Here is a 13,011-nt window from a genome sequence, read left to right on the forward strand (position 1 = left end):
TTTTTTTTTTTTTTGGTACGGGGATTGAACTCAGGGGTACTTGGACAGGGTCTCAATGTTGCTTAGCGTCTCACCACTGCTGAGGCTGGCTTTGAACTCAGGATTCTCCTGTCTAAACCTCCCAGGTCTCTGGGATTATAGGCATGTACCACAGTGTCCAGCTAGGAATTGGATTTTTAATTGTATTTAATTTTGAGTAGCCACATGATGCTAGTAGCTATCAAATCATATTAAATAGTACAATTATATGCCAACAAGGTAGGTTGGACTCTGGTTCTTCTTAGGACCCTCAGTAACTGAGCTCCTGGGTATGGAGAATAGCTCACTTCTACATTGAGAAGTGCAGGAGATGTAACAAAGTTTGTTATTGGTGGATATGCAAATAAGGAATAAAATGGCCCTTAAAACCTGTGTTCCCATTCCAAAGAAGGTAAAAAAAAAATGGATGTCTTAGGGATTTGAATTAGAAATAGTCCTAAAAAACAAGGAGGCTCACCCCTAGAATGCTATCTCCCCTGCTGAGTTTCATACTTAGGTCTTCCCACCCTTTCCTTCATCTTAGAGGACTGGGATCCAAATGGCGGAATCAAGTAGCATAGAAAAAGATTCCTAGAGATCACATCCCCCTATTTTTTTTCTGCCATTTTCTTCCTCTCTCTCTCCCCTACATCGAAGGATAAATTTCTCAGCAGATCCTGGCTGTTTAACCTAAGTGTGAGCAAAGAAGACTGGGTATAAGGACTTTTCAGCCCTTATTCTCTTATAGTAGGCTAGACAGCCTCAAGGTTCCATTTTGGCCTACACTCTGCACCCTTGTTCAATAAGAAATTCTATGTCTGGGGAAGAAAGCTGAGGAAAAGAATCTTGGGTCATCTTTTGTTTCTCTACCACCTAATGCTGCTTTTTAAAATCCTTTTGCAAAAAAACCCACAAACTTGCCTTTTTCCCACACTTCTCATAGTCTTGTTTAGACTATACCCACCTTCCTGGACTAGCCCCATTTTTCCAGCTTCAGATTATACATCTGCTATGGTACCCCAGCTAATCCCATAGTTTATCTCCTAAGGAAGATCCAATAGAATGCCTTAGGATCTGCTTTCTCAGAGGCTGTCAGACCTCATATTTCTAAAATATGTAATACTGAGAAAAACCAAAGTTGTGTTTTTCCTGTACTTACAACAACCAACACTGAATATATCTATGATCTCTGGTCACAAAACTGGGGATTTCTCCCACCAGCAACCACTTAATTCAGCAGCAGATTCTCCAGTAGACACCAGTAGTGTCTCCAATTCACTTCTGATACTAACTACCTGGAGATAATGCCAGATCCCACAGGTTGAAGCTAAGTCCCAAAAGACCTTCCCAACTTCAGACACCAATCACCAAGTACCAAGTAAGTCATCACCTATACTTCTGACAGGCTACAAATGAGGGTCCCATAAACCCTTCCTTATGTTCAATTAATTTGCTAAAGTTGCTCATAGAACTCAAGGAAACATATTTATGGGTTTATTATAAAGGATATTACATGGGATGTAAATGAACAGTCAAACAGAGGAGTTGCATAGAGTAAGGTATGTGTGAAGGGGTGAGGACGTGTCATGTCCTCTCCTCGTTTAGGCTTTTCTACCCTTTCCTTCATTTTGTTTTTTTAAATATTTTTATTTTGTTTATTCATTTTTATGTGGTACTAAGGATCAAACCCAGTGCCTCACATGTATGAGGCAAGCACTCTGCCACTAAGCCACAATCCCAGTGCCTTTCCTTCATTTGAGAGAAATGGAATCCAAACTTCATCAGGGCCACCTTCTAGAATCTCTAGGTGTTTGGATATCCAAAATTCAGTCAGTCCTTTCAGGTCTTAATGAAAGTTTCATTACATAGATATGATAGATTAAATCATTGGCCACGGGTTTATCAACTCAACCTTCAGCCCCTCTTCCCTGAGGGATGGGAGGGGAACACCAGACAACTGAAAATTCCAACCAATCACAAAGTTGTTTTCTCTGGCAACTAGTCACCATCCTAAAGCTATCTGGGGGCACCCCAGTCATCAGTCATCTCTAGCATACAAAAGACACTCATCACCCTGGAGACTCCAAGGATTTTAGGACCTCTATGTCAGGAAATATGGACAACACCACATTTCACAATACATATTTCACAATATCACAGATATTACCAAGAGACAGACAATAGCATCTGATCTCTTCACAAGATCTGTTCTAGGAACTGATCTGATGCCACATCTCACCTCTCATTAGGAGATATGGAATAGCACCTATATAATTGTACTCCCATGTTTCCTTGTCTTCAGCCTTTCTGTGTTTAATTCTTTGGGACTCAAACATTAGTTTTTATAGAAAGAGATCAATTCTAGATACTGCAGTAAAGTTGGTAGAATAGGGGCGAGAGAGATGGATTCAAAGAGATGTTCAACCCCTTAATTATAATGCTTTTAGTAAGCACTCAGTCTCTACCTTAGTGCAGGTGAGTAGGACTCCTGCAGCCTTCCCAAAGATCCTCCTGTCCTCAGCTCTTGGCTGGACTTGCTTCTTGCCTTGATTACTACAGTAGGTTTTGTTTTTGTTGTTGTTTTAGTACTGGGGATTGAACCTGGGGCTCTTTAACACTGAGCTACATGCCAACGCTATTTTTTATTTTGAGACAGGGTCTTGCTTGTTGAGGCTGGCAATCCTGCCTTAGCTCCTGAGTTGTTGGGATTATAGGCATGCACCACCATGCCCAGCTCTCCTGCAGTAGCTTCATAACTCTGCTTATTTCTAGTCTTATTCCTCCAATCTAGCCTTCACTTTAACAACATGGTAAAATCAAGTCTAGGCCAGGGAAGGACAAGACCAGAACACTAAAGAGACTGCCCAAAGCTTCAGGACAAAATCCAAAGTCCTTAGGAGCAAATGCCTTCCTGATCTCTACCTGATCTTTCAAAGTCAAAAATCTGAACCCATGGTGATTCCTCTGCTTGGAATGCTCTGCCTTTAACTACTTGCCCTTTACTTTGTAAGGGGCTGGCTATCAAGATTAAAATCTTCCAGAACCCAAACCCCAAATAGGGTGCTGAAAATGCAACACAGGAGCAGAAACAAACCAGTCCCTGATCTCATTGTACTCAGAGCCCAGAGGAACTCAACTGTGCAGAGCTGAGGCCAGTGACACTATAATCACAGTTATAAAAGCATGTAACTAGGAAACCTGATCTAGACCTGAGGTTCACAGAGGGTTTCCCAGAAGAGGCAACCTGAACTGAAACTCCAAGAAAGCTTAGATTTAACTAAGAGGAGGAGGGTGGGATATGGTAGGCCTTCCAGAATAATGTATATAAAAAGTATGAGAGAGAACTGATAAAATGGAGGAATAGGGCAGGTCCAGCATGGCCACAAAACAGTACAAGTTGCCAGAATCAGTCATACTGATTCTGTAGTATGACAGTAAAGATTTTGGTCATTATCTTAAAATACATGGGAAAGCCACCTACCCTGGTCTTTAGGTAACTCCAATGGAAATGAAAGGATGGGAGCTAGGTGGTGAGCAAGTAGCAGCTTAGCAGCTGCTCTACCTATCCTATCTCCAACACCCAAAGCTACAAGTGAAGTGGTCTGCAGGGTTAGGAAGACTCACCCCTAAGCTCACAATTGTCCTCCCTCAAAGGGAAGTGAAGGAGCTGGAGGAAAACTCTGAAAGGAAAGCTTGAATCCTTTAGATTGTCTGGAGAGTCCATATCTTTCCATTTCTCCCTCTCCTCTAGCTAACATTGCCAACTCAATTCAGGTGGGCTACAGGACAAAACCTGCATTCCCCACTTGGCCTCACAGGAGGGGATGCAGCAACAAATGTGACTTACAAAGGGATGGGTACTAGAACAGAAGCCATCTGAGGTCTCAGATGAGCAGAGAGGAAAGAGATCCAGACCTGGAGGGACCTGGGAGGACCAGGCCAAGATAGATAGGATTCCATGGGCCAGATGTGAGCCAAAGGAAAGCCAGCCACCTTGGGAACCTCCAGCTCCAGAAAGGGGACATGAGGTCCTTGAGCTTACATGTTGAACTTGGAGAAAGAAGTTCGTTTTGAACCCAGACTCTGGGTGGTACCTCAGTAACAACAATTCCAAGGGGCTCCCCAAATTTCAAGAAAAAGCAAGCAGAACTATTAATTGTATTGTCCAGGTCCTTGGCCCCAACAAAAAATTAAGCAAGACACAGAAGTAACAGGCAAAGTGCAGATGTATTGAAGGTGAACATGGAAATAGCATTCTGCAAGTTACAACTGAGAGGGCAGAGTAAGAGTGAGGCTCAAGGCCCCTGTGTCTGGGAATTAGTGTTTTATATGCTGTGCTCTGGGGCACTTTCTTCCTTATGACCTGATTGAAAACCTTACCCCATTTGTTCCCATTGGTTACCATATGCTACCTGATTAGAATAGTATCCAATTTTCCCCCATTGGTTACTTCAAAAAAACTTAATTAGAACACTGTCCGTATTACCTCCACTGACTATTTTAGAATATCCAACCAGGACAGAATTTATCATGGGCCTTGAGTCCTCAGTGGTGGGAGTTGTCAAGGTAATGGGACTTATGGTAGATAAACAGGGACTTGATGACTCATTTCCCTGTCTTGTCTTCCAGTGGCTATTTCTTGTACCCTGCCTCTGCCATTTTGGCCTCCCTGAACTCCTACCCAACAAAATGAGGGTTCTCAAAATTTAAAAAAAAAAAAAAACTGGAACAATATAACTGCTCAAGGGGTGGAGGAACATAGTTCTTGAGGGCTGCTCATAAGCAGACAGGAAATCTCTTGGGAATAGCTCAGTCTACACAGGTTGGTGAGTGTGGTCCTTGACTTCTCTTTTTAGGTTGAGTGCCCAGGGAGCCAGGGAAGTGTTAGTGTGATCTGGGTCCTGGGCAGCAAACTGGTTATGGGGTGGATGGAGACAGGGGCCTTCCACAACCACCAGAGAAAAAAACACAGGGGTTGAGGTAGCATTAAGTATGGAAAAGTGAAAAGACAGCTATTTGGGAATGTCAAGGAGGCAGCTCATGTCCAAGTCTGGGCCCAAAGAGCACAGTCATCAAAACTGTGCAGGAGCACTGCCAGGACTGCACAATAGGAGAGCCCAAAAGAGACTGACAGTAAAACAGGAAAGTTTGCAGCCAACCAGGAGAACAAGCAGTCTTCCTGGAGGGATCCTGGCATACTCTGCAAGCCTGGGCAGCCAAGCTTGAAGCTTTGCCAGGGTCATTGGCCTAACTTATGCTTTCCTGCCCCTAGGCAGGAAAAGTGTTTGCTAGTGTGGAGTATGTGTTTGCTATGTGGAGTGTCCCCTACCTCCATCTCATGCTCAGTCCTCTGATACACCAGTGCAGAATATTTGCACTGGAACATTATTCCCTCCATATACACACAGGGCTGTCTCACATCTGCATGTCTTAAATGCCAATCTTCCCCCTATAATCCTGCCCTTGTTCCCTCCTCAGGAAACTGTGCAAAAGCAAAAACAAACAAACAAACAAAAAAACAAAAAAACCATCTCCCACCCCCACCACTTTTGTTCATAACTGCATCCACAAGCCTTAAAACAGCCCAGTACCCAAAAGATGCTCCCTAAATTCTGAAGCACTGCCAGGCATTTTTTGGGATGTAGGTACTAATATTATTTCCAATTTCATTTCACGGATGAGAAACCAAAGTTAACATTCTATCTTACAAAGAGAAAAGTAAATACTTATGTATAAATTCCACCCCTTTATTTTACATAGATATCAGTGGTTGCAATCTTAACGATATATGCTACTCTTTCAAAAAATATTTGGAAGCAGGCACTGTGGTGTGTTCCTGCAATCCCACCTGCTCCGGATGCTGAGGCAGAAGGATTGCGAATTCAAAGCCAGTCTCAGAAACTAAGCGAGGCCCTAAGCAACTGAACAAGACCCAATCTCAAAAAATAAAAAAGGGCTGGGGATGTGGCTCAGAGGTTAAGTGCCCAGGGTTCAATTCCCAGGACACTCCCCCGCCCCCGCCCCAAAAGAAAATTGGGCGCAGCTGTCTGTTAAAGATACAGATGCGTGACAGTGGGAGACTACATTTTTAAGAAAGCTTGCTTGAGTGTAAGGCCAACTGGCAGCCAGGTACGTATTCCACCGCTTCCCTTCCAAGCACGGATGGACTCCCAACCCGCAGGCTTTTCATGTGGAGTGGCCAGACCCACAAAGGGCTTCGGATTAGTCCGGAAGTTAAACCCACCACTTGCTCTCCAGGCCTTCAGAGTCTAGGAGATCTCTCCGCATTCCGACCTAGGCCGGAACAGGGTGGCGGTCTAGTACCACATAGGCCAATTTTTAGCTCATACAGGGCTTTCTGCTCCATAATCCTCTCCGGCCTTAATCCTGCATAGAATAGACGTGGAACGCCCCAGCTAACACCCTCAGCATAAGGCTCAGGGCATAAAGCTCTTGGGATAAGAGCCGCCACTCCCCCGAGCATGGAAATCTATTAAGCATGGTTTAAAACAAACAAAAGTGTAAGTACCGTATTTTTCACTCTCCCTGTTTACAACGGTAAACTCAAAACTCCCTCAGCTTTGCCTTCAATGGAACCAAGCGGAAGGGGCGGAGCTCGAGCTACGCCACGTAGGAGCTGAGAAGTAGCTAGGATAGCCTTATGGGAATAGCCGTACACTTCCCCTTTTTTGCTTGTATATAGCGTTCTAATCATAGTTTTAGAAGCTTTTTTAATAGATAATGATATTGTCTGTTTCAGAACTATTGGTAGAGCGCTATTGCGTGGCGGAAGACACCACGATGAGTGATTGAACCTCGTTCTTCCTACTACTGGACGTCGCCATCTTGAGTAGAACTGAACCATGGGGGCCGCCATTTTGCTGGACCGGGCGGGTATTTCCGGTTCCGGCGGGGGAAAGCGCTCTCTTTTCCTTTGCAGGGCTGCGGCGCGGTGGCTGCGGTGCTTGTCTCTCTGAGTTATCCGGTGCCATCCTCGTCGCTGCGGCATCTACACCCGCCGCTGCCATGACTGAACAGATGACCCTTCGTGGTACCCTCAAGGGCCACAACGGATGGGTAACCCAGATCGCTACTACTCCGCAGTTCCCGGACATGATATTGTCCGCCTCTCGAGGTACATGCTAAGGTGTTGGGCGAGACTGGGTGATGGGGGTAGGGGTGTTGCGCTTGTCGTGGGATTGGGCGGGTGGCGCGCGAATTTGCAGGCCGAGCAAGCCCTGTCACCGACTGTGAGTTGGTGAGTACAAACCCGATCCTAGGCCTCAACCGAGACGAACAATTTTACAGATGAGCACGAGTCATAGTCCGTCATTGCCAGGAATGGTTGAAGACTTTTTAAATCTCTGGCCCACTTCTCAGTTGTGGTCAAATATTCCCAGGGACCACCTGGCTGGGCGGAGCGGTGATGACACCAACATGCCATCTGAATGCCATGTGCTGAAAAACAGAGGCTGTTTCTGAGCTGCCGCCCGGCCCTGGGTTCAATGGGAATTGGGTAGACTCCAGAGGGGCCTTGGTGACCCACATCTCCCAGCCTGCACTTTCGGCCCTCTCTCACTCTTGTACCTAATAGAGCTTAGAAAGGTCTTGGGCTTTACCATAGCTGCCACAGAATGAAAAATCGCCCAAGGGCTAGGTTCATGTCTGACACTTATTAATTTTCAGACTTGTTGAATGAGCCGCATTTCCATAAAAGCATCCAGTCCTGTAGCATATGAAGAGACTTATCAGCTTTGGTTTCTGCATTTCTGTCAGCCCTCATAAGTAATCACAGGAAGTCCCCAGTTACTCATCCCACACCCAAGCTGCTGTCTTTCCACATTCAGAGAAGATGCAAAATAAATGTTTTATTATATGAATCTCAGGAAAAAGTATCCATAATCTCTGACACCTGAGTTGGGGTCTTGTGGCACATCTAGCTTTAAAACTCCCTGTCTCTCTATCTGCAATAGTGGGTAATTCAGTCCAGGATAGTAACTGCTCTCATAGCCAACAGTTCCCCTGGCCACATAAATGTTCTCAACTTTATTCTCTTTCACCCACCCACAACCCTGAGACACCTTGTTATACATCAGCAAGTGGGCTGAGTAGGGTTCTCATGGATTTTTCTTCTCCTGTTTTACCTCCTTTTAGATAAGACCATCATTATGTGGAAGCTGACCAGAGATGAGACCAACTATGGTATCCCACAGCGTGCTCTGCGGGGTCACTCCCACTTTGTTAGTGATGTGGTCATCTCCTCAGATGGCCAGTTTGCCCTCTCAGGCTCCTGGGATGGAACCCTGCGCCTCTGGGATCTGACAACGCAAGTAGCTGCTCTGGGGCCTTGGGGGAAATATGGGCAGAAATGAATAGATGCCATCAGAATATGATTTCCCAAGGGAAATTGGTCCATCTGGGAAGGATGAGGCTAAAATACCTACAGAAGATAGTTGCAGTTGTTTGGTCTCCTTCCTTGATTTAATTGAGTTAGCTACTTGAAGTTGCTGAGGACTGATCTAATTGGAAAGTTTTGCTGGGTACATTAGTTGGAGTTGGCAACCATTTAAATATGTTTGAAAGGTGGTTAGGCACTTGACAGGTATAATGGAGGATCCTGGTGATGACAGATGACATTGTCACCCAATCCCCACAAGGAAATGAGGACATGTCCTGCAATTCTGAGTGGATTCTCTAGCATATATGCAGCCAAGAACTTGTTGTAATCCAGGCCACATCTAGGTTATGTGAATAACATAACCACTGGGTCAGGAACAAGGCAAGTAAAAAGATTTGGCTATGGAAGGGAAAAGTTTGCAAAGTCTGTCTAGAGAGTGACCAAGTTCTTCCTCCCAGGGGTACCACCACAAGACGATTTGTAGGCCATACTAAGGATGTGCTGAGTGTGGCCTTTTCTTCTGACAACCGGCAGATTGTCTCTGGATCCCGAGACAAAACCATAAAGTTATGGAATACTCTGGGTGTTTGCAAATACACTGTCCAGGTAAAGTAAGGGCGACATCGGAAAGCACATGTTCAAGATTTTCCTACCCTTACTCTTAACCTTTCTTTCTGTGGTAATTTTAACTCCTGTCTGGAGTCTATAAAGGTTCAGTTTCTGGGGATGTAAATGCAGTGCTGCCAACATTGATCCTACTGATGAGGGGTGGTATATAGCATTTCCTGGGACAGGACTATTTCCTCTTATTTCTTTCCTTCCTCTGTAGGATGAGAGTCACTCGGAGTGGGTGTCTTGTGTCCGCTTCTCACCTAACAGCAGCAACCCTATTATTGTCTCCTGTGGCTGGGATAAGCTGGTCAAGGTGAGCTTCCAAACAGGGTGCAGGACCTTTACAGGCCAAAATGTATGCTTTGCCTCCCACATAGTCATAGGCTTTAGCTTTGAACATTTTTATAGATTACCTCAGTTGACTTTTTGCTCTTGATATTTTTTCAGTACAGAACATAAATTTTTGACATTCGATCTGAAGTAGCTAATTATCTCACAGCATTTGCCACCTGTTTTGGTCTCATTTGATCTTAATTCACTTTGTCCCATAGTCCTAATAGATGGAGTTGTGTGGCTCAGTGGTAGAGTGCTTGCCTGGCACATGTGAGGCACTGGGTTCAGTCCTCAGCATCACATTAAAAAATAATTATTAATAAATAATACTCATATGTAAGTAATGTATAAACTCAGATTATGGTTTCCAAACTATTTTAATGCACTTGTGTCACTTTGTGAAATATTTGCAGAATTGAAAATTTGGAACTTAATGAGTTAAGTGACTGAGACAAGTTTGTGTTGGTTTGCATTTTCATTTTTGTTACTGGTAGAATGATAAATGGCTGTTATGCCAAGGAACGCTTTTAAATAATGTCTCCTTACTCTGCCCAATCTTGAACTAGATTGTTCATCCATGAGCCCTTGTCTTTGTAGGTGTGGAATTTGGCTAATTGCAAGCTGAAGACGAACCACATTGGCCACACCGGCTATCTGAATACTGTGACTGTCTCTCCAGATGGATCCCTCTGTGCTTCTGGAGGCAAGGTATTTTGGGACTAGGCATCTTCTACTCGTTGAGGAAAGGTGTCTCAGAAAGAACACTTTGTCTTTGACATAAATTGACAGCTGAAAGATTAGCTAGGTTTTTCAAGATATGTTCCTAAGGACAATATTTTCCAGAAATATACTGTTTGTCTCCTCAAAGCAGTATAGGAGGCTCTTAATACACTTGGTGAGGTGTCATTCAATAAAGGAAAGATTTAAAGAAATAATGGAATTTTGCCAGGCACAGTGGCACACACCTTGTAATCCCAGCACTTCAGGAGGCTGAGACAGGAGGATCTCAACTTCAAAGCCATCCTCAGCAACTTAGTGAGATCCTTTCTCAATAGGACTGGGGTGTGGTTCAGTGGTTAAGCATACTCCTGGATTAAGTCCCTGGTGACAATAATAGTAATAATGGTATTTGAGCTTTCAGGAAGTCAGGGTCCTGGGGGAATTGAGTCTGAGAAAATCTTGAGGTGAAAGGGGCTGACATCTGGAAGAGGTCACATTGCCCTAACTCATCTTTCATGTCTGCCCAGGATGGCCAAGCCATGCTGTGGGATCTCAACGAAGGCAAGCACCTTTATACACTAGATGGTGGGGACATCATCAATGCCCTGTGCTTCAGTCCCAACCGTTACTGGCTCTGTGCTGCTACAGGCCCCAGCATTAAGATCTGGGTGAGTATGGGCTACATTACATACTGAGTTCTTGGATGCACTGTCTCCACCTCCTCATTTCCTCCCCAGCGATGCTGTGATTTACTGTGTGCCATTTTCAGATCAGAATTTTCTGAAGGCAGGAAGACATTTGTTGCCTACCAAAAGGGATGACCATGTGTACCAGCTTTCTTAACTCAGCATAATTGCTGTTGTAGTTGAGATATTGGGGGAGGGCTGTTCTGAGCATTTTATCATGTTATCCCTTGTATTTACCCACTAGATAGCATTAGCAAAACAAAATCTCATGGATTTTTAAAAAAATGCAGTGGTGTAAATGTTCTCTATACTCTGGTTTTGACCTGTTCCCCAGGACTTGGAGGGCAAGATCATTGTAGATGAACTGAAGCAAGAAGTTATCAGTACCAGCAGCAAGGCAGAGCCACCCCAGTGCACCTCTCTGGCCTGGTCCGCTGATGGCCAGGTAAGTGGGTCTGTCCTGGCTTTTGAAAAGGGAGCACGTCCTGAGACTCTGTTTTTATTTCTGGGGGCACTATTCCATGGAACATTCTATTCAAAAAAGGGCAACAGATGGGGGTGATCCAACCCCATCTGGGGACAGTCACTCCTGGAACAGTACCTTGGACGTAAAGTCCAAATTGCATTGCAGTGGGTGCACTACCAGTTCAGTGCCTCCTTACTCAGAACTTAAAAGGTGTGTACATAGCTTCTGTCCAGAGAGGCTTCTGACAGAAGTTGAACTTCAGCTTCTCCTGCTTCGGCCTCCCCAGTTACTAGGATTATACACCTGGCTGTTTCTTGCTCTAGGAGTACTTAATGGATTATTAGCACCTGTACTATGGTAATTGAAAGAGGGGTTTTTTTTGTTTGTTTTTTAATGTGGTACTGAGGATCAAACCCAGGGCCTTGCACATGCTAGACAAGCACTCTACCACACCACAGGGTTTCTTAAAGGAAAGGCTATCTTTGGGACTGTAGTTTGTGACTAGACCTTGACCTGTCTTTTTTTTCCCCTTATAGACCCTGTTTGCTGGCTACACAGACAACCTTGTACGAGTATGGCAGGTGACCATTGGCACTCGCTAGAAATTTTGAGAGCTTCACAAATAAAAAGAAAAAAACTGGCTTTCTACAACTGACTTCAGTTCTTTTAGGAAGTATTTTTCTCTAATAAGTGAAAAAAGCTACTTACAGGTTAAAATAGATTTAGTTAATAGTAATGTAAAACTGGAAGCAGAATCATGAAACTTTTTAACCAAGTAAACATAACTATGGGAAAGAGGTATGTCAGTTTTTAAAGTTCCCTCTAGTATTGGGTTGGCATTAGATGTAACATATGGGATAGTACATAGGGAAGCTTCCCAAATATTCCCCCAATAAGGCTTACCTTAGGCCTAGAGAAACTGAGTTGAAAGGAATGGATTACTTCAAAACGGTTGCAGTTGATTTAGGAATACCAAGTTTCCTTATGTTTTCTCTCATTTCCTCCAAAGATGTATTCAAGAAACTTTGAAATCTCAGATTACCGTATCTCCATTAATTTGGGTCCTTGGTTAAATTGGAGGAATGGGTTGTGCTGGGGATTGAACTCAGGCACTCAACCACTGAGCCACATTCCCCAACTCTATTTTTGTGTTTATTTTATTTAGAGACATACTTGTTTTCTTAGTGCCTCACTGTTGCTTAGGCTGGCTTTGAACCCACAATCCTCCTATTTCAGCCTCCTCAGCCACTGGGATTATAGGCATATGCCACTGTGCCTACAATTTTTTAAAAAAACTAGGCAGCATCAGAAAGTGTGCGCTAGGGATTAAATCCAGAGACATTATACCACTGAGCTGCATCCCCAGTTCTTTAAGACAGGATCTTGAAATTGCATACACTGGCCTTGAATAAGTAGTGGGATAATATGTGTATATAGTATTTTTTAGTTGTAGGTAGATATAATACCTGTATATTTATATGGTGCTTGAGGATCAAACCCAGTGCCTCATGCCTGCTAGGCAAGTGCTCTACCACTGAGCCACAACCCCAGTCTTGGATTAGGGTACCTCTAACCTCAAACTTAACTTGGTATGCTCATATAACTTTGAAATAGTTTCCACAAAAATAGTCACTTGAATTTTGTGGAGATTCCCAGGGGAAGCTTTATTTTATGGACCCTCAGTATGGTAGTACAAGGTAACAAATGATCTTTACATATAGATTTTGAATGCTGTGCCAATAAATGGGGGTGTTAGAATAGGAAATTTTTATCCCAAT

At 43.9% G+C, this 13,011-nt stretch overlaps 1 protein-coding gene and 2 non-coding genes across 4 annotated transcripts; all 3 read left to right on the top strand.

The window, feature by feature from the left end:
* The first annotated feature begins 6,787 nt into the window (after positions 1–6,787).
* Rack1 (receptor for activated C kinase 1) lies at positions 6,788–11,862 on the top strand. 2 transcript variants are annotated; one of them, XM_015507235.2, is made up of 8 exons: positions 6,788–7,153; positions 8,173–8,344; positions 8,875–9,022; positions 9,246–9,341; positions 9,959–10,069; positions 10,609–10,749; positions 11,102–11,212; positions 11,770–11,862. In XM_015507235.2, the coding sequence occupies exons 1-8, from the start codon at positions 7,045–7,047 to the stop codon at positions 11,833–11,835; spliced, it is 954 nt and encodes a 317-aa protein (XP_015362721.1). In that variant the 5' UTR covers positions 6,788–7,044; the 3' UTR covers positions 11,836–11,862. The 2 variants fall into 2 exon arrangements, 1 of the variants encoding a protein (XP_015362721.1); XR_007341816.1 differs by lacking the exon at positions 11,770–11,862 and having other exon boundaries at positions 10,609–10,864; positions 11,028–11,125.
* LOC125611634 lies at positions 7,436–7,504 on the top strand. The gene has a single exon (XR_007341845.1). It is a non-coding gene; the product is annotated as a small nucleolar RNA SNORD95 (small nucleolar RNA).
* Positions 8,632–8,710, top strand: LOC125611632. The gene has a single exon (XR_007341843.1). It is a non-coding gene; the product is annotated as a small nucleolar RNA SNORD96 family (small nucleolar RNA).
* Positions 11,863–13,011: the final 1,149 nt, after the last annotated feature.

Source organism: Marmota marmota, unplaced genomic scaffold (assembly GCF_001458135.2).
Source record: "Marmota marmota marmota unplaced genomic scaffold, marMar, whole genome shotgun sequence".
Lineage (NCBI taxonomy): Eukaryota > Metazoa > Chordata > Mammalia > Rodentia > Sciuridae > Marmota > Marmota marmota.